At 40.3% G+C, this 27032-nt stretch overlaps 1 protein-coding gene across 1 annotated transcript; it reads left to right on the forward strand.

Annotated features, from left to right (window-relative positions):
* Nucleotides 1–910: 910 nt before the first annotated feature.
* LOC105470948 (CKLF like MARVEL transmembrane domain containing 6) lies at nucleotides 911–26433 on the forward strand. Its single transcript, XM_011723307.3, has 4 exons — nucleotides 911–1152; nucleotides 12410–12586; nucleotides 19398–19496; nucleotides 23639–26433. Exons 1-4 carry the CDS (start codon nucleotides 1015–1017, stop codon nucleotides 23774–23776), a joined length of 552 nt encoding a protein of 183 aa, XP_011721609.1. The 5' UTR covers nucleotides 911–1014; the 3' UTR covers nucleotides 23777–26433.
* Nucleotides 26434–27032: the final 599 nt, after the last annotated feature.

Below are 27032 nucleotides of genomic sequence, written 5' to 3' on the forward strand. Positions count from 1 at the left end.
AGGAAATGATTTTGAAAAGTGAGCCTAAATGGAATTTGGGGAGACGCGGGAGGAAGCCATCCTGAAAGTCCTTATAGACAACTCATTGTAGTTAAAATGAAATCCGAATTCTTCTCTTGGTCTGCAAGGCCTCCACATTATCTGGCCTTTGCCTACATCTCCAACATCTCCTTTCCTCCTGTACTTATCCCTAGCGACACAGGCCTTTGGGCTTCAGATTGAGCCGAACTCATTTGGTCCTCGGGACATTTGCACTTGCATGAAAGGCTCTCCCCGGAACTTTACAAGCCTGGCTTCTCATACTTTTTGAGTCTCATTCAATTCAAAGATCATGGTCCTCAGAGAGGCCTTTCCTGACCACTCAGTTTAGTAGTGGCCATTTAAGTAGAGCACCTTAAGTAGAGTACCTTAAGTAGAGCTCCATCCTTTTCTCCTTCTTCTTCCTCTTCTCCTCCTCCTTCCTCTCCTCCTCCTCCTCCTCCTTCTTTTTTAAACTAAATTTACCAAGCCACCAGAGGTGCTGAATCCATTATTTTCGTGTCATATTTTCACATCACACTATTTTCACGTCACTTATCACTATCTGAAATTACTATTCATCTGTTTTCTTGTTTATTGTCTGTCTCTTACTAGGGATCCTGTGATTTTGGGTGGTACTTGGCTGTCACCTAAGCACCTAGAACGGGGTTCACTACACACTGAAAGTACGCAAAAATATTAAGTGAATGAACGAATGTCAGGATGAAAGATGGAGGGAGGTGAGAAACCCATCAAAGGCTCACAGAAAGAACTCAGTCCTTGGATGAAAATAGGAAGAATCCCAAGCGCTAACAGGCAAGTTTGCTGAGAGGGGAGCGGGCGGGCCGAGGGCGGGGGCGGGAAGGGGCGGAGTCGGGCGGAAGAAGGGGAAGAGGCCCAGGAAGTGACGGCCGCCTCCCCGCTACCGGGGACTTCTGGAGTCCGAGAAGTCAGCGGTCCGGTTGCTGCGGCCGCCGTGCTCACCGGCCCGAGGCGATGGAGAACGGAGCGGTGTACAGCCCCACTACGGAGGAGGACCCGGGCCCCGCCAGAGGCCCCCGGAGCGGCATCGCTGCCTACTTCTTCCTGGATCGGCTCCCGGGGCCCCGGCGCGTTCTCAAGGGTTTGCAGCTGGTGAGTCCGCGGTCGGGGAGGGCGAGCCCAGGCCGGGGAGCGGGGTCTGGCCTGGGCTTGGGAGGCCGCCGAGCTGCTTCGTTTCAGCTTGGTTGTTCAGTAAGAGCCGGTTTCCACACCTCTAGTTCCTTTCCTCTCCGCCTGGGGAGGGGGGCGTTACCCTCCGCCCTTCCGCCGGGCGGCCCCCAGGCCCACGGCGCTCCCCATCGGGATCCCACGACCTGGGGCCACCCAGTATTAGGCGGGCTCAGGAAATGCGTCGGAGACCCAAGTCAGCCACTTCAGCATCTTTCGCTCATCCTCTGTGGCGACTTTCCTCTCTTCTCTCTGCTGCTACTCTGCATTATCGCCCACAGTGCTGCATTTAGACTGTGAAGCGCTTTGTGTTTATCTTTCTCTGGCTCTTGCGGTTTTCCTGCGGCGAGCCCATGGGGGCAGCTTAACTTGCTGGACAAAGTCCTGCGATACCACGCGTGGCATTGAGATGTGTGTGTGTGTCCAGTAAATTGTCTTCTAAAAGTTTTATATTGACTGGAAAATAATTATTTCAAAATTGAGCAATATGGATTCTAAGTGGAAAGTCGAAAGGACAGCTTTTTTTTTTTTTTTTGAGACGGAGTCTCGCTCTGTCGCCCAGGCTGGAGTGCAGTGGCCAGATCTCAGCTCACTGCAAGCTCCGCCTCCCGGGTTCACGCCATTCTCCTGCCTCAGCCTCCCGAGTAGTTGGGACTACAGGCGCCCGCCACCGCGCCCGGCTAGTTTTCTGTATTTTTTAGTAGAGACGGGGTTTCACCGTGTTAGCCAGGATGGTCTCGATCTCCTGACCTCGTGATCCGCCCATCTCGGCCTCCCAAAGTGCTGGGATTACAGGCTTGAGCCACCGCGCCCGGCCGAAAGGACAGCTTTTTGTGAGTGTGTGCGGAGAGCAGACCTAGGACATGGTACGCATCTTTCCGTTTTATTGAGTTTATTTTAAGCAGTTAAAGTACCATAAACCTATTAGTGAAAACATCAAAGCATCTTTGGGATTTAAATTATTCACTTTACAGTCGTGTTGAGCTCCTGTGTACTGTTTCAACCACTGATGAGCAACATTTTCTGCAATAGAACCAGTTTAGGAAAAATCCGAATGCTTACAATGTTTATGAGTTTTGTTTTGTCTTACTTTGTTTTGTTTTTTAACCATTCTAAGTAAAAATTAGCTCATTGGTTTCCTTGGAAATAAATTCTTACAACTCAAATGACCAGAAGTTAAATTCTTAGAACTCAGGTGACCTACTTTTATTGAATAGAAAAACAGAAGTCGGAAAATCGGCTGTTTAGCGATCAAAACGATCACATCTGCTGATGACTGGGAAATCATTTGAAAGCAAGGGATAATGCCGCCTATGGAACCCAGTATCCCTGTAGGTAGTTCCACACTGGCCACCTTTAATTTATTACGAGGCATCCGGGGCTCTTCCCTGCCACTGTTCCTTTGCATAAGCTGTTCCTTCTACCTTCTTCCTTCTGCTCTTCTCTTGTCAGCTGTCACATGATTTTTAGGTATTAGCTGTATTTCTCTGCAGTAAAGCTAAAATTTTCTACGTGAATAGTAGAACTCTTTAGAACAGAAAAGAATATTCATCTGAAGCTTTTTTTTTTTTTTTTTTTTTTGAGACGGAGTCTTGCTCTGTCGCCCAGGCTAGAGAGCAGTGGCGCAATCTCGGCTCACTGAAACCGCCTCCCCGGTTCAAGCAATTCTCGTGCCGGGTAGATGGGACTACAGGCACGCACCACCATGCCCGGCTGAATTTTTTTTTTTCCCCCCCTGTATTTTTCATAGAGACGGGGTTGATCAGGCTCGTCTCAAACTCCTGACTTCAGGTGATTTTCGCTCCCCGGGCCTCCCAAAGTGCTCGGATTACAGGCGTAAGCCACTGCGCCCAGCCCATCTGAAGCATTCTTGCTGCTCAAAAAAATCATCTGTATTGGTTTGCTGCCCACAAAATCTCCTGTTTTCAGTTGCCTTTATTTTTTTTCTTTCTAATAAAAAGTAAATTTTCTCATTACCTTCTTACAGTTTAGTAAACTGTAGTTTTGTATCTTTGGACTAGAACATAATCAGTTTCCTTCTTTATTGCTATTATAGAAGAAAACATGGAACAACCAGAAATGGTTGTGGTAAATGTTATACTTGGACACAGAGAAGATGAATTTGCCTTAAAAGATCGTTAGATTGTATTTGTTCTCCATGATTCATAAGAAGAAATGGAAAAAGAATAAAAACTAGTATCTCTTTATGAAATCTATTTGTTTGTTTATGGGGAGATTGTCATGTTACAAGAATGCCTTTAATGTGGAGATTTAAAAGTACTTTTTCATTATTGCCTTTCACTTTGTTTTTTTTTTTTTTTTTTTTTTTGAGACAGAGTCTCGCTGTGTCGCCCAGGCTGGAGTGCAGTGGCCAGATCTCAGCTCACTGCAAGCTCTGCCTCCCGGGTTTTTACGCCATTCTCCTGCCTCAGCCTCCCGAGTAGCCGGGACTACAGGCGCCCGCCACCTCGCCCGGCTAGTTTTTTGTATTTTTTAGTAGAGACGGGGTTTCACCGTGTTAGCCAGGATAGTCTCGAACTCCTGACCTCGTGATCCGCCCGTCTCGGCCTCCCAAAGTGCTGGGATTACAGGCTTGAGCCACCGTGCCCGGCCATTGCCTTTCACTTTGATGGTTGTCTTTTTGTTCCTGGTTTGTCTGTTTTGATAATGTCTTATCTCTTCACAGTAACAGTATATTACAGGAATTATCCACCAAGTCCCAAGAAAGTTACATATGAAGTCAGTAAAAGTTGTCTTCCAGCCTGGGGCTATAGGCAAGGCCTTAACTCACATTCTTCCTTTAGATAGATTGGTTGTTTTACTTTAGATGTTTAATTTTTTAAAAAAAACTAAACAGAATTGGGAGCTCCAGTAAGGAAACAACTGTAATGGAGAAACCCATAATCAGAAGAGGAGGTGTTTTAACAAGGGACCTGCAAACCCTGCGAAATTTTATTCAAAATATTGTACACTTATATGTTTGAGTATATTATTCTGGACCCATAAATCTTAACAGGATTTATAAGATCCTACAAGAGAAAAGAAGCTTGCTCTGAAACTTAAAAACTAGACACTGTATATACTTAGGAAATTCTTACATTAGAGTCTTCGGAGGTTGAATTGGATTACCTCTGAGGTTCTTTCCACTCTTAAAAATTTTTTTTTTCAAACCTCTGAGACTCCATGGGGTTTGCTATTACAGAACTGAACATTGAAGGGATGGAGAGTGCAGCCTGTATACAGAGGAGATTAGAGATAAAAGAACGTAGCTTCTCTGTCTCTTGAAGTTACATAGCTGTGTCTACCATTCAGATATGACCTGAATTTTTTTAAAACCCTGAGCATCCCCCAACTACCATTCACCCTTCCAGAGCTTAAGAAGAAATGCTCAGTTGAGAATTCAGTATAAGGAGTTACTGGAGTCCTAACTGTATGCAGTTTTTCAGTTTATACTATCCTTAGATTTGTCCATATGTTCATGTTTTATTTTGTGAATTTTTTTGAGGGAGTTTTTGTTTTAAGGGGAGAATTGACGTTTGGTAACCTAATTGCTTGCTGGATACGCTGGTGCAGTGACCTAAATATGTGTAATTTTCTGTGCAACAAGCTCCACATTGTGTCCGTGCAGTCAGTTGACTGTCCTGATAGCTGCACAGTACTGGGATTCTAGTCGCTCATCTGGCAAGCAGTTTTAGAAATCACCAGTGATTTTTCAATTTATTACATTATAAATGTTACCCTATAAGTACCAAGAAACAAATTACTTAGAAGCATTTCTTATATTAATGCTCTTTTCATTATTTAAATATGAAAACTGATGTGTAGTAAATTGAAATGTTCTATTTTTACCTTGAGGAAGATTCATAATGTCAGCAAATTATATCTTTGAACGTTTGTAAGAGTAAATATTTGCCTAAGGCAAGGGAGGCCTGGACTGTTTCTTCAGACCAATGGATTTTTAAATTTGAACTTTACTTACAACTACAAGGTTTTTAATAGTAAAGTTCATTAATTTATAATTCATATCATTTTGTAGATGGAGCCTTATAATTAATGACAAACATTTAAAAGTTCTTTTTATAAAATATAAGTAGTAGACTGTTAAATTAATGGAGAATTCATATTTAATATAGTGACCATTTTAAGGAACACTTGAAATTTCAGAAAAGGTAGTGAAACTGAGGCTGGGTGCGGTGGCTCATGCCTATAATCCCAGCACTTTGGGAGGCCAAGGCGAGCAGATCACAAGGTTAGGAGATCGAGACCATCCTGGCCAACATGGTGAAACCCCGTCTCTTCTAAAAATACAAAAATTAGCTGGGTGTTGTGGCGTGCGCCTGTAATCCAGCTACTCAGGAGGCTGAGGCAGGAGGTGGAGACTGCAGTGAGCTGAGATCGTGCCACTGCACTCCATCCTGGCAACAGGAAAAAGAAAGGTAGTGAAAAAAAAAAAAAAGGAAAAAGAAAGGGTAGTGAAACTGAAATGGAGAGACAGATGCAGGATAGTAATTATCCAGTGTTTAAATAACCAGAGCTGTAAGATCATCTTTTAGTCACTGAGACTTCCCAAATCTGTTGATGCTAGCAAATTGTTTTTAATGTATGATTTAATACATTAAGGGAAATATACAGAACTGTGGGTTTAACTTCACAAAGCCAGTCTTACAGGGAAAACCTACACAAACATACATACTCGTAAAAGGAATTTAACAAACGTTTCATGGGGAGAGGAAGTACAGAGTGGGAGTCAGAGACTTGGGTTCTTGTCTGTGCGGAGCTAACTTGGGGCTTAACTGTCCGTAGCTTAATTCCATCTTTGTAAACATGACGGTGGGAGACTATGCCCTCTAAGGGCCCTCCTGACATTAAAAGCTTGATAATTCCCTTGATTATATTTGGGTAAAATTTTATGTCATTAAAAGGAGTTACGTTGGGTATACAGTTGTTAGGTACTTAGCTTAATATTCAGTATGCAATATTTAGTGTGATGACTTCATGCTATTGAGAACAAAACTGTTTACCAAAAAATAATAATTGAGCCTTTTTACTTCTGGGTTACATTTACTATGAAATTCTTAGCTAATTCAGTGACATTTTTCTCTCTTCCTATTCTTGACCACTTTGGCATTTAATGCTGGTGACCACTCATTTCTCGAAATTCTTCCTTCAACTTTTACACTTTTTTTTTTTTTCAAGACGAAGCCTAGCTCTGTCACCCAAGCTGGAGTGCAGTGGCGCAGTCTCAGCTCACTGCAACCTCTGCCTCCTGGGTTCAAGCAATTCTCCTGCCTCAGTCTCCTGAGTAGCTGGGACTATAGGCGTGCACCACCATGCCCAGCTAATTTCTGTATTTTTGGTAGAGACAGTTTCATTATGTTGGCCAGGCTGGTCTCAAACTCCTGACCTCGTTATCCACCCACCTTAACCTCCCAAAGTGCTGAGATTACAGGCGTGAGCCACCACGCCTGGGCAACCTTTACTCTTTTTTCTTTTTAATACAAAAAAGTGTCTGCTGGCCGGGTGCGGTGGCTCACGCCTGTAATCCTAGCACTTTGGGAGGCAGAGGCGGGCGGATCACAAGGTCAGCAGATCGAGACCATCCTGACTAACACGGTGAAACCCCGTCTCTACTAAAAATACAAAAAATTAGCTGGACGTGGTGGCAGGCGCCTGTAGTCCCAGCTACTGGGAAGGCTGAGGCAGGAGAATGGTGTGAACCCGGGAGGCGGAGCTTGCAGTGAGCCAAGATTGCGCCACTGCACTACAGCCTGGGCGACAGAGCAAGACTCCGTCTCAAAAAAAAAAAAAAGGTGTCTGCTTACCAAAAAAAAAAAAAAAAAAAATCAACTAAAAATATTAAAACCACTTTCCTACCCCTCATACTGCCAGGTGTCACAGTGTGATAATAGTTTGGAGTATGTTTACTTGGTGCTTTTTAAGGAGTTTTCTTTTTTCTTTTTTTAATAACACTTCCTGTGGCTTGCTTATCCTCTGTTAGTTGCTCTTTTCCCTCCTATACTCAAACTGTAGAATTCCTTTAGGCCCTACCCAATCCTCTGTTCCTCCTGTTTTCTAACCTACTAAACCAGGCAGGCGTTCCCTGCTGCCTTTATCTAGACATCCATATTCCCTTGCATGATCATCACACAACCACACCCAACTCCTAAACCATTTTTTTCTTCATCCCCATCCAGTTAGGTCAGTTGCCTTATTATCATTTTTGGATTTTCTATGCAAATTCTTGCCCTTATGAATATGTTTTTTTTCATCCTCCACCTAGAATTAGAATGTCATCTGTCTCTCCACGTTCTGTGTGTGTCTCTACCTGGTTTGAGTCCTGCTTTTCCACTCATTCTTCTCCAGCTCCTTAGAACATTTTCTTGAGATTTTCTAACCTACATATAATGAATGCTCAGTTAATGTGGTATAAAATGTGTGGTTAGTATTGTTTCTTGTACACTGAGCTTATTACTCCATCATTACATCTTCCTGTACATAGAACAGTGTTGGAGTGTTGCTAATTCAAGTACACTTTGAACTAGCAATTGTATAATGCTGTGGGAGCTTACAGAGGAAGGTTAGTAGCCTCAGAGATGGGTAGTCAGAGAATTTTTTTTCTTTTTTTTTTGGTGGAGACGGGGTTTCACCATGTTGCTTAGGCTGGTCTCAAACTCCTGAGCCCAAGCAATCCTCCCGCCTTGACCTCCCAAAGTGCTGGGATTACAGGTGTGACCCATCGCACCTGGCCAACAGAATTTCATATTGACTATAGCTTGTAGTGCCAATTTCTTGGCCTTTAACTTGAGATGGGAGCTAGTAAATGTCCAAACCTTTTTTTTTTTTTTTTTTTTTTGAGATAGTCTCGCTCTGTCACCCAGGCTGGAGTGCAGTAGCGCCATCTTGGCTCACTGTAACCTCCACCTCCTGGGTTCAAGCAATTCTCATGCTTCAGCCACCCAAGTAGCTGGGATTACAGGCATTTGCCACCACGCCCAGCTAATTTTTGTATTTTTAGTAGAGACGGGGTTTTGCCGTGTTGGCCAGGCTGATTTTGAACCAGGTTGGCCAGAAGGACTCAAGTGATCTGCCCGCCTTGGCCTCCCAAAGTGCTGGGATTACAGGTGTGAGCCACTGTGCCCTGCCAGATGTCCATACTTAATATTGTACTCCTTCATTCTCTTAAGATGTCCAGGCAGAATGCCTCTTACTGTTGCTCTGAGGCAATAGGTCAGTAAGGTCAGTAAGAATGACACCTGTTAATGCATTTGGAATAGGACTTGTAATGACTTGAGACTGACTGCTTCTGGACAAGCTGGATCCCATCCTTTTTTTTTTTTTTTTTTTTTTTACCGAGAATAGACAAGCAGCCTGTGTCTGTCCTACAGATAACATTTTATTGCCATATAGCCTTCACACATGAGTGTGCCTAGTAATCTAATTGTAACATGAATGGTTCAACTATTCCCAGACCCTAATTAGAGTTTTAGGCTGGTATCTTCTCTCAGTTAATTGACTTTTATACACCTGAGGCATATTTTGTAAATTTCTCAGAGAGAAACTTTCAAAACTTGGACAAGATTTAACATAGAGGCAAGAAAAAGGCAAGTGAAATGTCAGCTATTTAGTATTTTATTAGACCATAGTCATGTTAGAACTCATCCTGTAATTCTGATTATAGGAGACTAAGGAAGTGTCTTTACACAGTGGCCTTCTGGGATTTGTCTTGGTGTTGTCACTGTATATCCTGTGGTGTAATGATTGGGAGCGCCTTACCTAACACCTGTCTGAAGGAGTTGTTTGGGACATGCTGGGCTATTTCATGCTTCACTAACTTACAGGAAATCAGAGGGATATCTATTTTTTTCTTTTATATAAATTCTTTGCTGTTGTGGGGATATATACATTTTGTGTAACCAGTAGGAGGGAGAGGAAATCCCTTAAAGGTTTGGATAGCAGTACAGATTTGAATTTTTTTTAACTTTTTATTTTGAAATGATTATTGATTCACAGGAAATTGCAAAAAAAAAAAAAAAAATACAGGGAGGTCCCATGCATTCATTTGTATGTGCATGTGTGTGTAATTCTGTGTAATTTTATCACATGGATAGCTTTCTATAATCACCACCACAGTCAAGATACAGAACTGTGCCATCAGCACAGGCTTCCCTGTGCTACCCCTTTGTAGCCACACCTTTCCCCTTTCTCTTGGCTGCCACTAATTTGTTAGCAATCATTATTTTTTTTATTCTAAGAATGGGCTGTGAATGGAATCATACAATGTGTAACTTTTTGAGATTGGATTTTTTTTTTTTTTTACTTTGAATAATTCTCTGGAGATTGATCTAGGACATGACATATATCAAGTTTGCTCCTTTTTATTGCTAATATTCCATGGTATGGATGTACACAGTTTTAACCATTGGACATCTGGGATGTTTCTAGTTTGGGGCTACTATGAAGAAAATTGTTATAAACATTCATGTACCGGTTTTTGTACAAATGTTAAGTTTTCATTTCTCTGAGACAGATGCCCAAGAGTTCTGTTACTGGGTCATATGGTAGATATATGCTTAGTTTTTAAACAGTTCAGCTATGCCGAACTCTTGTTCAGGATGGCTGTACCCTTGACTCTTTTTGATGAAAATGTTTTGTAGGATAAGGTATTTTCTATTACTATGAAATGTATCTGTTGATTTTGGTAACAATCTTCTTGCCATTAACCTGTCTGGTTGCTTCTACTGGCCTGACTGGTGTGAGAAGGGAATTCCCTTTAGCCTCTGACTTAGGTCATCAGTCGTTTTGATGGTTTTGGCCCTCAGCAGGAAATTCCCTCAGCTTCCACAAAACCCACACAAACTGCCCAAGCAAAATATTCTTCTTCACTCTCTTCCCTTCTATTTCTAGAGAAGAGTTAGCCCCAAACCTGAGCCCTGAATCCTATCTTTAGGGAGCCATTTTTCTACCTCTGTCTTTAGATCGACCCATCTTACTGGTTTCTGCGTAAACATGCTCAGTTCTCCCCCATGTTGAAATTCCCTTCTCTTTGACCTCATCCACTACTGCCCTATCTGGCCATTCTTTCCCAGCCACACTTACTGCCTATGCTGTCTCTCTTTCACTGCCTTACCCTCCCCTTATTTCCCAATACACAGTATTGTCATCGAGCTTCTCTCCCTGACTACCCTGGAACTTTTCTTGCTGATGTCACCAGTAACCTTCTTATAGCTCAATCTAAGGTAGGTGTTTCAGTGTTGTTCTTACTTGACCTCTAAGTAGCATTTAGCACTCTTGATTACTTGTGTGTTTGTGCATGTGTGTGTGTAAATACTTTTTTCTTGTTTACTACCCCTTTGATTGCTACTCCTGGTTGTCCTTTGCTGGTTTCTTCCCTTCTGCATATCCTAGAAATCTTTAGATTCCTCAGATTTCCACATAAGGCTATCTTTCCTCCTTTGGGTCATCTCACCCTCCCACTCTGCTGCCTCCCACATCTTTATCTGCATGTTAGACCTCTCCTTTGAGCTCCAGACCATATATTCATTTGCTTTCCAGCTACATCTTCACCTAACTGTTCCACAGACCTCCTCAATCACAGCACGTTTAAAACTGAATTTATTCTTTCCCCAGCACCCTTGCCTTTTAAAAAGAAAAAAACCTGACTTTCTTCAGTGAGGACCAGTATGTTAGTATCACATACACAGCAGTTGGAAGTAGTTAAAACCCACTTGCGTGTAATTGAGTTACCAAGTTAACCAGAGTTAACATTCTCCACTCACCATACCAAGCATCCTGACCTCACACCGGTCACCCACAGCCTGCCATGGCCAGTAGGCGTCTCATTAGCACACCCGAACTCCTGCTTCTGTTATCAGTTGAGTTGTGTTGTTCCCATACTGGTTTATGCTAACTATACTTTTATGGCCATACAGTTAAATACTACAAAGCTAAAACTGAGTGTGAAAAGGAATTGTTTTTTAAAAACTAAATTGAATGCTTTGGAAAGACTGAAAGATAAGTTACTAAAATATTTATCTGCCATGGAATTAAGGAAGAGCAAGGCAACTGTAAAAGGCTGGGAAAACTAGTCTGACTCTCGAAAGATTCTGAACTCTGTTTCTCAAGTGTTTACGATGTCACTTCACTTCAGATAACATTAGTCTGGAAGTGGTGGTCCATAGATGATGAAAGTGAGTTATTCAGAAAATGTGGAATTCCAGTCAACAGACCCATAAAGAAAAAACTCACTCCAAAAGATTGTTAATAAATGTGCATTTTTAAGTTAAAATGTTTAAGGTACATATGTGTTATCTTATGTTCCATATTATTTGTACGCATCTTGTCTGATATGAGCTTTTGCATCCTGTGCGATAAGCGCTTCTGCTGCATCTCTCAGTGATTGCCACTCTTCTCCATTGCTGCTCTCTATTCGCTATTATTTGCCCTGATTTCCTACATCAGCTTCCCAGTTGGATGTCCACCCCAAGGTTTGCCTTACCTCTGGTGCCTTCTCCATATTGTAGCCAGTGAGAACTACTGAAAGCATAAACCTGATCATTGTCAACCTTTACTTTAAAACCCTTAAAATCCAGACTCTTTGATTAATGAGGACGTTTAGATCCGGCCTCAGCTTACCTCTCTAGCCTCATATAATAATTTTTGTGCTGCCGTTCTCTTCCCTCAAACTCTATACTTGAGCCGTGTTGATTTGACTCACTTTGGCAGTTCAGTTGGAGGTCAGGGTGTGTGTTGTCTGTATGTTGGGTCGGGGGCAGGTGCCATGCTCTCATTTCTGAGCCTTTCTATGTACTGCTTCTCTGCTGCGAATTTCTTTCCTTAATCTTTCATTCCCCAAACTGACTCTGTTCTTCAGGTCTCAGCTTTCTCCTTCAGGAAGCCTTTCCTGACCCCAAAGTTGAGCTTCTCTCCTATGTGCTTTTATAACAATATTATATATTTCCCTTGTTCTGGCATTAGTACATAATAGGTTAATTCTTTATTTACCTGTATTTCCTTCAAATCGGCCAAACTGTAAGTTCTGTGTAGATGAGGTTTATTCATTAATCTTGTTTGCCATAGTCTCCTCATTGTAAATATTCGAGTAAATGTATTATTCAGAAACAGCTTTCTAAATACTGTAGGTTCTCTGAAAAACACTTAAGTGAAATGTTTTCTTCATTTGTAGTTGCTGTCTCTGCTGGCCTTCATCTGTGAAGAAGTTGTGTCGCAGTGTACTTTGTGTGGAGGACTTTATTTTTTTGAGTTTGTAAGCTGCAGTGCCTTTCTTCTGAGTCTCCTTATACTGATTGTGTATTGCACTCCATTTTACGAGAGAGTTGATACTACAAAAGTAAAATCATCGGTAAGCATGAGAAAATATCATCCCCATATTAAGAGCATAGCTATTTTGTAATCTGGCATAGTTTTATTGTTTAAAGCAGTAATGTTTTCAAAACTCAGCAACGTGAAAAGACAGTATCCCTTGTTCCAACTTGCTCTGCTTCTAAGCACCTCTGTTTTTTCCTACCGAGGGGATGATAGAGAGGGAAAGTGAGATTAGAGTGAGAGTGGCAGACACTGCCAATAGTTTACAGTTATTGGTAGTTTAATGTAATTCACATTCGACTTAAAAAAAAGCCTAGGATTTTGTCACTTCTGATTTCTCACTTTTGAGTGTCACTCATTGGTTCTACAGTTATTAATTGTGTGCCTTTATTACATGCCAGGCATTTATATGCTAGACACTGGAGATAGAGTAATGAACTAATGTGAAATATTTCTGGAGCTTTAAAATAAAACATTTAAAGCTTAAAGCTTCAGTGATCAGGGAAAATAAAGCAACATGTAATTCTTCCTATATTTTGCTTTAATGGTATTATGAAAAGTTGTCTGTGAGTGCATTAAGAATGCATTTGTTGAATTTATTCATACATTTTCTTATAAAAATAAAAACTACTTGAGTCTTATTTTTTACAAAATTAGAAATGCTTAACTTTTGAACACTTAGTATGCTGACCCGATAAGGTTTTTTGTTTTGTTTTGTTTTTGAGATGGTGTCTCACTCTGTTGCCCAGGCTGGAGTGCAGTGGTATGATCTCAGCTCACTGCAGCCTCTGCCTCCCAGGCTCAAGCAATCCACCCACCTTAGCCTCCCCAGTACCTGGGACTATAGGTTTGTGCCACCACACGTGGCTAATCCTTATATTTTTTGTAGAGACGGGGTTTTGCCTTGTCGCCCAGGCTGGTCTCAAACTCCTGGACTCAAGTGATCCACCCACCTCGGCCTCCCAAAAGTGCTGGGATTACAAGCGTGAGCCACCATGCCTGGCCCTGACCCTATGTTTTTGAGTATAGTTGAATGTGTGAGATGACACATGAAATAATTTTTATTTATTTATTTTTGAGATGGAGTCTTGCTCTGTCGCCCAGGCTGGAGGGCAGTGGCACAATCTCGGCTCACTGCAACCTCCGCCTCCCGGGTTCAAGCGATTCTTCTGCCTCTGCCTCCCAAGTAGCTGGGATTACAGGTGTGCACCTGGCTAATTTTTGTATTTTTAGTAGAGATGGAGTTTCACCATCTTGGCCAGGCTGGTCTTGAACTCCTGACCTCGTGATCCACCCGCCTTGGCCAACCAAAGTGTTAGGATTACAGGCATGAGCCACTGCACCCGGTGAAATAATTTATATAGTTACTGAATTTAACAATTGAGCAATTTACTTCTTTAGTAGCATTTGAGTTGTCAGTAGTAGTTTGTGAAGAGTTGTACGTGTCAGGGTTGGCAAAATAATCTACATTTTTGAGGGAAGGGATTATGGTAGATTTTGAACTTTTTTTTTTTTCTTTTTGAGATGGAGTCTTGCTCTTGTTGCCCAGACGGGAGTGCAATGGCAGGATCTCGGCTCATTGCAACCTCTGCCTCCTGGGTTCAAGCAATTCTCCTGCCTCAGCCTCCTGAGTAACTGGGATTATATGTACCCACCATGGCTAATTTTTGTACTTTTAGTAGAGAAGGGGTTTTGCCATGTTGGCCAGGCTGGTCTTGAACTCCTGACCTCAGGTGATCCACCTGCCTTGGCCTCCTAAAGTGCTGGGATTATAGGCATGAGCCATGAGCCACCGCAGCCAGCCTTTTTTTTTTTTTTTTTTTTGAGACAGGTCTCCCTCTTTTGACCAGGCTGGAGTGCAGTGGCATGATCACGGCTCACTGTAGCCTTGATCTCCTGGTCTCAAGCAATCCTTGTGCCTCAGCCTTCTGAGTAGCTGGGGAGTAGCTGTGACTACAGGCGTGTGCCACCACGCCCAGCTACTTTTTTTGATTTTTTTTAGCCATGAGATCTTGCTATGTTGCCTAGGCTGGCTTTGACCTCCTGGGGTCAAGCAGTCCTCCTGCCTTGGCCTTCCAAAGTACTGGGCTTAGAAGCGTGAACCTATGCCTGGCCCGATTTTGAGCTCTTACAAATAAGAAATAACAGTATAAAAACAAACCAGTAAGATGCTATTATTTTAGATTAATAAGAAGCAAGCATTAAATTATATATTGATTAAACACCTAAGATAGTTACTTTTTTCTGTATAACCTTTTGTACCTCTTGAATTTTGTGCTATAGGAATCTATTACCTTTTTATAAAAATATATTCTAAGTTAAAAAATAGACTGGAGTGGTGGCTCACACCTGTAATCCCAGCACTTTGGGAAGCTGAGGCGGAAGGAGCACTTGAGGCCAGGAGTTCAAGAGCAGCCCGGATAACATAGTGAGACCCCATCTGTACAAAAAAAGGAAAAAATTAGCTGGGCATGGTGATGCGTGCTTGTAGTCCTAGCTACGCAGGAGGCTGAGACAGGAGGATCAGTTGAACCCAGGTTATAAATGGGTTCTATAAATTGCTGCTGTGCGTTATAAATCACACCATTGCACTCCATCCTGGTGACAGAGTGAGACCGTCTCAAAAATAAATAAAGAAAAGTTTATACCAAACAGTTAAAAATTAACTTTGAAAAACAAGTGGAGTCTGAACCAAATCTATCAAGCATTTTATGAGCACATATACACAGTTCTTGGTATAGTCAGTATGTGACCATTCTGTCATCTGGGCTGGTAATACAGGTAGCTGCTGTCAGCATGGATGTACTGGGTGCCAATTACTTTATGTGCTGTGATTTAGAATCCTTACACCTCATGCTCCATTTCTCTTTGAGGAAACTTAGGTTCAGGGTGATTAAGGAACTTGCCCAAAGTTAACACAGCTAGGATGGAAAATAAACTGAATTTGAACTCAAGGCAAGCGCTTACACCACACTCTGTGACCTAGGCAGACTCCTTTTTTTTTTTTTTTTTTTTTTAATTTTTTATTTCACTTTAAGTTCCAGGATACATGTGCAGAACGTGCAGGTTTGTTACATAAGTATACATCTGCCATGGTGGTTTGCTGCACCCATCAACCTATCATGCTAGGTTTTAAGCCCCGCATGCATTAGGTATTTATCCTAATGCTCTCCCTCCCCTTGCCTGCCACCCCCCGACAGGCCCTGGTGTGTGATGTTCCCCTCCCTGTGTCCATGTGTTCTCACTGTTCAACTCCCACTTATGAGTGAGAACATGCGGTGTTTGGTTTTTATGTTCCTGTGTTAGTTTGCTAGGAGCAGAATCCTATTAGAACCAATGCCCTACCATCTTGAGGTGCTGTCATGGCTAATACCATCACTATAGGAATCTCTATGACAATGACAACAGGACTCATTTTTTTTTTATGAAATGAATATTAAGAGGATACAGATACTCCTTAGAATTTTTGTTAATTATATTTGTAGTCTTTGGACATTTTCTTTTTTACAGATGAATATACCCTAAGATTTGGACAAGGGAAAAGTTCTCAAGTATCTGAGCTGGTTGATTTATAGTTCGAATGTGTAAATATAAATATATATATAGACACACACACACCAAATTCTGACTGGAAAAATTTATATTAAAAAAATTAAAAGTTGAAATCATTTTGGGCCGGGCGCGGTGTCTCAAGCCTGTAATCCCAGCACTTTGGGAGGCCGAGATGGGCGGATCACGAGGTCAGGAGATCGAGACCAGCCTGGCTAACACAGTGAAACCCATCTCTACCAAAAAAAGACAAAAAACTAGGGGCGAAGTGGCGGGTGCCTGTAGTCCCAGCTACTCGGGAGGCTGAGGCAGGAGAATGGCATAGACCCGGGAGGCGGAGCTTGCAGTGAGCTGAGATCCGGCCACTGCACTCCAGCCTGGGCGACAGAGCGAGACTCCATCTCAAAAAAAACAAAAAACAAAAAAAACAAAAAAAAAAAAGAAATCATTTTGTCATTTCTTATCTCAACAGTGAAACAACATCACCATAAAAATATTTTTAGAAATGTTTAGTTTTTATTTTAATGCTGCATCTGTAATGTTTAAAGCACACTGATCATTTTGACAAGAAATGGTGTTATAATATTGTCCAGTTTAGTATCATTTTGACAAGAAACAACACTGTAATATTGACCAGTATAGTATAATGGTGGAACCTGAAAAAAGTAAAACACTTATTATATCAAACTTGAGCATTTAAAAAGTCATTTTAGAGTAAATACTAGTTTAAAAATACTGAGAAAAAAGAAAAATTAGTCCTTTCATCCTAAAATAGCTTTTGTATTATTTTGCTGTATTCCTTTCAAATCTTTTGTTTCCATTTGTAGGTGATTTTTAATCATAATTTAAATGATTCGTAATCATAGAACATATATTCTACTTTTTACCTAATATAAGGATTTCATGTTTGTTTGCATGGTTTAAAAATCACTTTTTACTGTCTGCATATTAATACACTTAAATTTTAAATATTTTTTCATGCAAGAGAGGTTTTCTGTTTTAGAGGAATGTGTTTTGAGTGTGTGGTACTGGTGGTGCCTAAAGAGGAATAACTTTTTTTTTTTTTTTTTTTTTTGGGAAGATGTCTTGCTCTGTCGCCAGACTGGAGTGCAGTGGTGCAATAGGAGCTCACTGCATCCTCCACTTCCTGGGTTCAAACGATTCTCTGCTTCAGCATCCCGAATAGCTGGGATTACAGGCATGTGCCACCACGCCTGGCTAATTTTTGTACTTTTAGTAGAGACGGGGTTTCGCCATATTGGCCAGGCTGATCTCAAACTCCTGACCTTAGGTGATCCGCCCACCTCAGCCTCCCAAAGGAATAATATTTTTTAAGAGAATGTTTTCTATCCCATGCCATTGCAGTCACAGTCTATTAGGAACAACAGTAGCCAACATTTTTGGGACATTTACATTTACTAGTGGTATATAGCTCAACATTTACATTTACTAGTGGTATAGCTCAGATTTGAACTCAGGTAGACTGGCTCTAGAACCCATGTTTGTTGAACACTGCATTATTGTCTCAAAATGATTGTCTTACTTCAGTTAACTTGAATGTATTCTAAATATTAGTAAATATAATTTTATATTTATATGCAATAAATTTGAAATAACCAAAGGAATTAAAAAATAAAGTACTACAAGGAAACACCTTTTAGAAGCAGAGAAAACTTCTTTTTTTTTTTCTTTTTTGAGACAGAGTTTCGTTCTTGTCCCCCAGGCTGGAGTACAATGGTGCAATCTTGGCTCACTGCAACCTCTGCCTCCCAGGTTTAAGTGATTCTCCTGCCTCAGCCTCCCAAGTAGCTGGGATTACAAGCGCCCGCCACCACACCCATCTAATTTTTGCATTTTTAATAGAGACGGGGTTTGACCATGTTGGCCAGGGTATTCTCAAACTCCTGACCTCAGATGATCCACCCGCCTCAGCCTCCCAAAGTACTGGGATTACAGGCGTGAACCACTGTGACTGGCGAGAAAACCTCTTACATTTTTTATAAATGTTAAGTGAGTGATTGACAGTTTAGGAATTTTGTGTTAAATAGTTTTATTGATTTTTTTTTTTTTTTGAGACAGAGTCTTGCTCTGTTACCCAGGCTGGAGTGCAGTGGTGTGACCTCGGCTCACTGCAACCTCCGCCTCCTGGGTTTGAGTGATTCTCCTGCCTCAGCCTCCAGAGTAGCTGGGACTACAGGTGCCCACTACCATGCCCGGCTATTTTTTTTTTTTTTTTGGTATTTTTAGTAGAGAAAGGGTTTCACCATGTTGGTCAGGCTGGTCTCGAACTCCTGACCTCATGATCCGCCTGCCTCAGCCTCCCAAAGTGCTGGGATTACAGCTGGGAGCCACCGTGCCCGGCCAGTTTTATTGGTATTAGGTTTAGTGGAGTTTGCAGTTCAGAAAACTCAAAAAGTATCAGACTTTGGAGTGGCTATCATTTTACCAAGTTTCCCTTTCTGAATCAAGTATATATGTCATTACTGTTTTCAGTTGGCATATGAGGGCCTTATGAGATAATGCCTGAGAGAGCACTTGGAAACCCATGAAACATCTCATGATTGTAAGCTGCATTATGATGATATATGGAAGTTTTATGTAGTAGATAAGCTCATCATACAGGCTCACTGTAGATTACCCACTTGGAACAGTTGAAGGCAATATGTTATTCCAGAAAGCCTAAGTGTCTAAAAAACACACTCTTGGCATACTTCTATTTAATAATGGGTAGTTTTTAAAATTCTTTCTTTCAGAAAGTGCTTTCAAAGCATTGGAATACTCTCAGAGATGTCATCCTACCATAAAATACTTTGAAAGGAAAGACAAATGTTTTTTTGCTGGAAGCAAGGTGGAATTGTAATAAGTGCTTTGGCTTAGATAATTGTATTATGTCCCAGAGAAAAAGAGGCACACACAAACACTTGTACACACGCACACGAGATCTTTTCCGGGACTGTGTTTTTTTTTTTTTTTTTTTTGAGACTGGATAACAAAAAACGTCCCAATTAGCTGGGACTACAGGCTCATTGCCACCTCTCCTGGCATAGGGGGCTGTTGTTATTAAAAGATTATCTTGTAATGTGTTCTCTCAATATGCCCAGCCCAGTGTGGGTACTGTTTATTTTACACAGTATTTATTGAATGCCAGGCTTATTGAAAAGTTAGAAGTTTGGGTATGTAAGTTTGGATTGTATCAAGAAAAACAAACAGCCAGAGCTTTTTAAAGTTAAAAATGAAAAAGTTCATTTCCATGAATCTAACTGTATTGTATTCCTTTTGTGTTTTGTATGTATGCACAGGATTTTTATATTACTTTGGGAACAGGATGTGTGTTTTTGTTGGCATCCATCATTTTTGTTTCCACACATGACAGGACTTCAGCTGAAATTGCTGCTATTGTAAGTACCTTGTATTTTTAACATTGCTTATTTTTGTTTCCTTAGAAATATGGAATTTGGAGAGTACTTGACAAGTTATACAGTATGTTAGAGTTGTTTTTCTTTTAACTTATTTTTTTAGTGTAATTTTGAATAGAAGACCTTAAAGCAAATGAGCATGATAGCCTTTGAAACCTAGAGCCTATAGAATTTGACTGAATTTTGTTTAAAAAAAATCTACTTACTTCACATATCAATGTGCTATTGCTAATGGAAGTGGTAAAATTGACTTTATTTTATATTTCTCCACTTTCAGTACAATAAATGCACACCTACATGCCAGGAGCTATTCTAAGTATGGAGAATATATGGGAGATATGATTCAGAGGCTCAGCCTAGAAAAGGAGACGGAAAAGTAAAATTGTAATGGAGTTTGTTACATGAACCAATAGAAGTTGTTCTGAGACTGGGTGCTGTGGCTCAGGCTTATAATCCCAGCACTTTGGGAGGCCAAGGTGAGAGACTCACTTGAAGCCAGGAGTTCAAGACCAGCTTGGGCAAGCAACATAGTGAAACCTCATCTCTACAAGAAGAAAAAAAAATTAATAATAAAAAAGTTGGTCTAGACAGCAGTTTTCAGTGGGTTATACATATCCTTAAAGGTTCACCAGGACTTTTCAAGGAGTACGAGGCAGAGATAGTTTTGAGGAAATTAATTTCCAGCTTTTTAATCTCCATATGTAATCTTTTTTAAAACTAGTATGTCTGAGAATTTATCTCTGGTGAAGGAGTGTCACCAACTCTTTTCCACCTTCCCATTCACAGTCGCCACCCACCTTGCCCCCTCAAAAAGAAAAAAATACTTGCGTGTCCTGAATCTTGCTGCATTAGTTCCTTCTCGCACTGCTATATAGAAATACCTGAGACTGGGTAACGCATAAAGAAAAGAGGTTTAATTGCCTCATGGTTCTGACAGCTCTACAGGAAACATAGCAGGGGAGGTCTCAGGAAACTTACAGTCATGGCAGAAGGCAAGGCAGAAGCAGGCACATCTTACGTGGCCAGAGCAGGAGGAAGAGAGAGAGTGGGGAGGTGCTACGCACTTTTAAACAACCAGATCTTTCAATAACTCACTATTACAAGAACAACACCAAAGGGGAAATCTGCTCCCATGATCCTATCACTTCCAACTAGGCCCCACCCCCAACATTGGGGATTACAATTTAACATGACAATTGGCTGGGGACACAGACCCAAACCATATCACTTACTGTGATGGATTACCTGAGTTGTAAAACAAAACCCTTGAGTATAACAAAGAGACCGTTGAAAATAAAGATCCAATTTTTATCTGAAATTCTTGGGGCCAGAATTTTTTTTTTAGAATTCAGAATATTCTGGATTTTAGAAAGGTAGTGCTGTACATATCCTATATTACACAACACCCATTTGAGGGCCTGGGACAGTACCCTGTCATCTAACATTGGTTTATCTGAAGTAAAACATACGAATATTTATAGTAAAAGGGATAAGAAAAGACTGGAAATAGTCTTACTTCGTGTCAATTTTGAGCCAAGTGAATCATGAAAACCTTGAGTTAATGTAGTTCTTTGGGCTTCGGAATTGTAAATCAAGGATCATGGCCTTGGACTGGTGCCAGTGCTGTGAACTTGAATGACTAGAAACTGGACAACAAATTGTCTTGCAAGTCAGCTGGTTTCCAACTAATACTTTGTTTTTAACAAAATTGAAGTTAGGCCGGGCGTGGTGGCTCACGCCTGTAATCCCAGCACTTTGGGAGGTCAAGGTGGGCGGATCACGAGGTCAGGAGTTTGAGACCACCTTGGTCAACATAGTGAAACCTTGTCTCTACTACAAAAATTAGCCGGGCGTGGTGGTGGGCGCCTGTAGTCCCAGCTACTCAAGAGGCTGAGGCAGGAGAATCGCCTGAACCTGGGAGGCAGAGGTTGCAGTGAGCCAAGATTGTGCCACTGCACTCCAGCCTAAGTGACAGAGTGAGACTCTATCTCAAAAAACAAAAAAACCCCCCAAAATTGAAGTTGTAATTAATAGAGTTGTCAGCTAATACATCATTAAAACTGCTTTTTGTGATAGAAAACTCAAAAGGAGTTCAGAGAATTGCATGGCTATATTTACCTATTCATGTGACAACAGTTTCGTAGCACTTACATGTGTAAAAACAAAACATAGAAATAAAATTAACACTGAATCTTGATTCATTCTAGCAATAAGCAATATTTATTCATGGGTACATAAACCAATAGAAGAGAAAAATCAAAGTTTTAATAGGGCTTTATGGTTAATTTCAGTTTAGAATCATTTTTGTTGCAGAGGAGTATGAGATGGTGATAAATAAAATTATGAGTATAAAAATACATTACTATAAAATTCTGTGGGGAAAGTGAAATGAAGTTGAGGAACAATTGAGTTCCAGTGAAAAAATTTACAGCTATAAAAAAAATTTGGATTTTAATTAGATGATGTATTAGACTGTCCCAGTATTTATATTTCACTGGGTATATTTAGTAGTGACTGGTAGTTCAAAAAGCCGATATTTATAATATGCTGGACATTACCTTTTGTAACTATTTAAATTATGAAAAGTTTTACAGACGTAAATGCATGAGGAAGTCCTTTTTGTTTTTTAAATTCAGAAGTGTGTAAACAAAAGAGCTCGAAGATCGCTTGTCTGGAGTATGTAGTATAGAGGGCCTTGTATGGACTGGAGCTCTTTGAGGCGATCAGAGACAGCTTCAAAAACAAGGGTGACATGTAGTCTGAGTTTGATGTATTTAAAAAGATTGCCAGGAAAATAAGGGGATAAAGGCCATCAAGTCAAAAATAAAGATTCCAGAGGGAAAAAGACTTGGCTTTTGTGGCGGGGGATGGGAGGGTGGGAGACCTTGATAATTAAATTTACATCGGATATGTTGGGGATATCTGGGGGAATTAATGAATTTGGAGCTCAGCTTACTTTGTGGCAAAATGAGGTGGAATACATACTCTTTAGAGGGGGGAGGACAGGTCAGGAGACTGCAACAGACTGTAAGAGAATGTTATGAATAAAAATCGTGGAGATAGAGAGTATTAGATTTGGAAGAGACTTTAGCCATCACCTACATCAATTTTCTCTTTTCTACAGAGCACTTATTTGGCCCCCATATTCTTAAGGGTTTTGCTAGTGGAGAAGCTAAATTTGAAGCAGACGCATGGTCTTCTGTCTCTTGATAGAATTCTCAGAATGTTTGATCATATTTTAGAAGAGAACAATTGAGGAAGTGACTTAAGGAAGAGGAAGTAGGTAGTGGCGTCGTGCCACTGTGTCATTGCAATGTGACAACTGGAACGTGTATTTTATTTAAGTAACTTAACCTAATAGTATCTTCAAAATGGAATTTCTGTTTTTTTTTTTTTTTTTTTTTTGAGACGGAGTCTCGCTCTCTCCCCCAGGCTGGAGTGCAGTGGCCGGATCTCAGCTCACTGCAAGCTCCACCTCCCGGGTTCACGCCATTCTCCTGCCTCAGCCTCCCGAGTAGCTGGGACTACAGGCGCCCGCCACCGCTCCTGGCTAATTTTTGTATTTTTTTAGTAGAGACGGGGTTTCACGTGTTAGCCAGGATGGTCTCGATCTCCTGACCTCGTGATCCACCCACCTCGGCCTCCCAAAGTGCTGGGATTACAGGCTTGAGCCACCGCGCCCGGCCGGAATTTCTGTTTTGATATTAATAACTTTTTTCATTTTCACCTAGACTGAGTTGCCTAGTCACATTTCCTTATCACATCTGTGGGTCAATCTAACAATGCAAATATTCTTGTGTTCTGTATCATTTTTTAGGATTTAATGTTTATCTGTTAACCCTAGTTTCATATATTAGCCCTCCACATATAAACATGCACACATAAGGCAGAACATTAGTACTTTGTGGGACTTCCGACTGATAGCCATTATTCTGGAAGTTTTTCTAACTTCTTTCCATTTTTTGATGACTTAAAAAAAATTTTTTTTAACATTAAAGAGTAGTTGTGTATAAGATAAAATTCATAAACATCTTGCTTATATGAAACACTGTCCAAGCCAAGTAGGAAATGTAAGATTATATTCCAAAATTCCTCCTATAACCTTTCCTCATTTTTTTCCTCAGGTGTTTGGATTTTTAGCAAGTTTTATGTTCCTACTTGACTTTGCCATTATGCTGTATGAAAAACGACAGGAGTCCCAGCTGAGAAAACCTGAAAATACCACTAGGGCTGAAGCCCTCACTGAACCACTTAATGCCTAAAGACTCTGGGGAGCACATGTTAAGTAAGGTAGTGACTCTGCACTGTGGTGCTTGAGCCCTGGCAGAAGCTCTTGTAAAATCTGCATAATTGTTTAAACCACTTCTTTCGGAGAGCAAGAGGAAGGTCAAGTAGGCAGTTTTATCAATATTGTGTCAGCCACCACAAATTAGGCGAGCTAAGTTAAAAAATTAAAAAAAAAATAACGATTGAAACTTATCTCAAATGGAGATTTTGGTGGGAGGAGGAGATAACAATTGTTTTTTAAATCACACAACTCAAAGGTTGATAAATGATTCTGTCATTCTGTTACAGGTCATTCTTTTACTAGGCTTAGCTTCCAAGTGATGCTTTATAGCTGTATAAACGTGATTATATTCATCTACTTAGAAACTTTTATTTTTAAATTAATTTGCTTAGCTGTTTGTTTTGATGCTTAGATTATGTTTTGTTAATGGGAATTTAACATATTTAAGAAACCAATATTTAAAATGTTGGTCTAGGTTTTTTTCCTTAACATATATTACCAGGCTTCACTGTATTTCACTCAGCCTTAAATTTTACAATATTTTTGGATAACTGTTATTAATTCTTTCTGAGACCCTGGTATAGCCTATAAAATGTATGGAGATGTTGGTATTTTGTGTGTATAGAAGCAACAATATCAGCAACTTCGTGTTTATACTTCACCTTGGTTGTTGATGTCAAGTGAGAAAGAGATTGTTTTGTAACACATAAAAAAATGGAAGAAACTGATACCACACCTAAGGACCAAAGATAAGAAAGACTTTTTGCCCAAAACAGTGAAAGTAATTATAAAAACAAGCTTTGACCACTTACCAAGTATCTGAAGAGATGAGTTCATACTATGATTTAGAAAGTGGTTCAATTCCCCTGTTGGCATATGATTATTTTTACTAAAATTAATACAGCCCTGTGGGTCTTCCTTAGTGTTTTCTTTGAAGCCAGTCTGTTTTTTTAGGACCCCAGGCTTTCGTTTTTCATCGTTCGAGATGCCTCTTTCCTGTCTCCTTGTCAGATGGAAATGGAACTATGTGCTGCTGCTTCATCCAGCAGAGGTTGGCCTCTGGCTCTGACGCTTACTTTTTGTCAGTTGTCTTTAGGTGGTCCTGAATCTTGGGCCCTTTTAATTGTGAATACTGTGTAGCAGGATCTTGAGAGTCCTTGTTCTTACATAGGCATTGGTCTAGTTTGTCTTTGGCAAGGAACATCTTAAGAAAGTAAATATCCAGGGAACTCTGCCCAGACGAATACTGTTGGTGGCATAAAGGAGAATCAAGCCATTCTCAAGAAATAACTTCATAACCAGAATTGTCTGTTGGCTAGCAGCTGTCACAGGTAGGCAGGACGCTTGGGATATGACCTTTCTGTCCAGGTGGTTCACAGACTAGACCTTTCTTATCCTCCTTCTGGAGTTTTGACCTGGGACTCTAGTGTTAAGATGATGAGCCCATACATCAGGTCCTTCTGCACTTTGGTAGAAGTCTCCCAGGGTAGGTTTCCTATATTTGAAACAGTGGAATCATGTTTCCAGGGATAAAGTTGAATGACCTCATCCTTTTTTTTTTTTTTTCTCATCTGCCATTTGTGTGTCGTAGATGGGTTTTAGTTGCATGAATGTGGCTAATGTGGTTCTCAGAAATTGGTCAGTATGGCCTGACATAGCTTCTGCTCTGTCTTACTGACTCAGTACCTTTAGGATTTGTGTCAGAGTTTGGATACTAGTGTTAGTGGTAATGTCACCACTATTTAGTTGGGAGATAATGAAACCAATCATGGATGCTGTTTTTATTGGGCATGTCATCTAAGAAAGGAGAAATAGCTGAGTCTTGGGTCTAAGAAAAAGGACTGATTCAGAAAACTAGTTTATGATAGGTCGACTAGAGTTTCACATCAAACCGTACCATTGTGATTTTTAATGTCATCTAGACCTATCTAAAATTCAGAGCATATCATCTGGCCTTCCTCAGGGTCACCACCCATGCATTGGGCTTAGTCAAGATTGACAGATACATTCTCAGCTGGCCTGACATACAAAACATCTTGTCATTGAGCTTAAGTTCTGCTTGTTCTGAGGTTTCACCTCCATGTGTTTCATTGGTACAAAAATGATCTCTTAGTTGGTGACTTAATTCTTTCTTTTTCAGAAAGATAGTCTGTTCACTGGTAGATTTGGTCACTCTTAGAGTCTTCCTTCACATTGTTTTTTATGGGACCCATGAATGGTTAGCCTTTCTTTTCTATTGTAGCAGGAAATAGGAGTAAAAAGACCATTGTAGTAAATACGTTCAAGGGGAGCTTGGGACCAGAAACCACTGTTACGTACAAAAAATTGCAAACTCAATAAACTCAAATTTAAAATAATTTTTAAATTAATAGTTATGATACATTTAATTTTATATTTTATACAAATAGATTGCTTAGAATGGTTCTCAAGAATTATAAGGGAAATGAACTCAGTACAAAAATTTTATAATTGCTCTACTTATGTTTTGTTTGGGGGCTGGGAAATGTATTTTTACATTGTTTATAGCCAATCATTTTTATATTTGTCAATTTAAATCTTATGGGTCTTTTTTATCTCTCTTGATGTCAAATTTTATAGTCTTTTTAAATAAATCCATTGAATTAAAATGTTCATACCTTTGTAAGTGTTTATTACAGAAGTGTGATGTTTAAATGAAACACTGTCTCTGTAGTTGTGGGAGTCGCTGCACAATCTTGTTGAGTGCCTATGTAGAATACTAGATTTTGGATATATCTAGGATAGAAAAGAAACAAAACCATTTCCCCGGGCTGTCTCTCTTGTTGGAAAGTTAGAATACACATTTAAACAACATTTTCAGGGAACCACAGAGGAAGACTTACAAATGCCTTTAAATACTTCCAAAGAAGCAATTTAGACTCTGTCACATTTCTAGATGTGGCTAACAATGCTGAAAACAAAATAGGCACATTCTGTTAGGAACTGTTCAATGATTGGGAAAATGTGAAGCAAAACTAGGGTGGTTTCTGGTAAAACTACAGCTATTTGTGTAGTTTGCGAAATTCCTGCCTCCACCCTCTATGAGAATAACAGGATCTTTATAGTCATCAAGAACTCACCAGGATTTGTACATTCTTCAGAGTTTAGAGTTTTGTTTTGATAAAGAGCATTGTATCAATATGCAATAAGCTGCAAGGAGCAGAAAATCTAATTAAATATGTCTTAAACAGTAAGAAAAACTTATTTCACAA

Source organism: Macaca nemestrina, chromosome 2 (assembly GCF_043159975.1).
Source record: "Macaca nemestrina isolate mMacNem1 chromosome 2, mMacNem.hap1, whole genome shotgun sequence".
NCBI classification, from domain to species: Eukaryota; Metazoa; Chordata; class Mammalia; order Primates; family Cercopithecidae; genus Macaca; species Macaca nemestrina.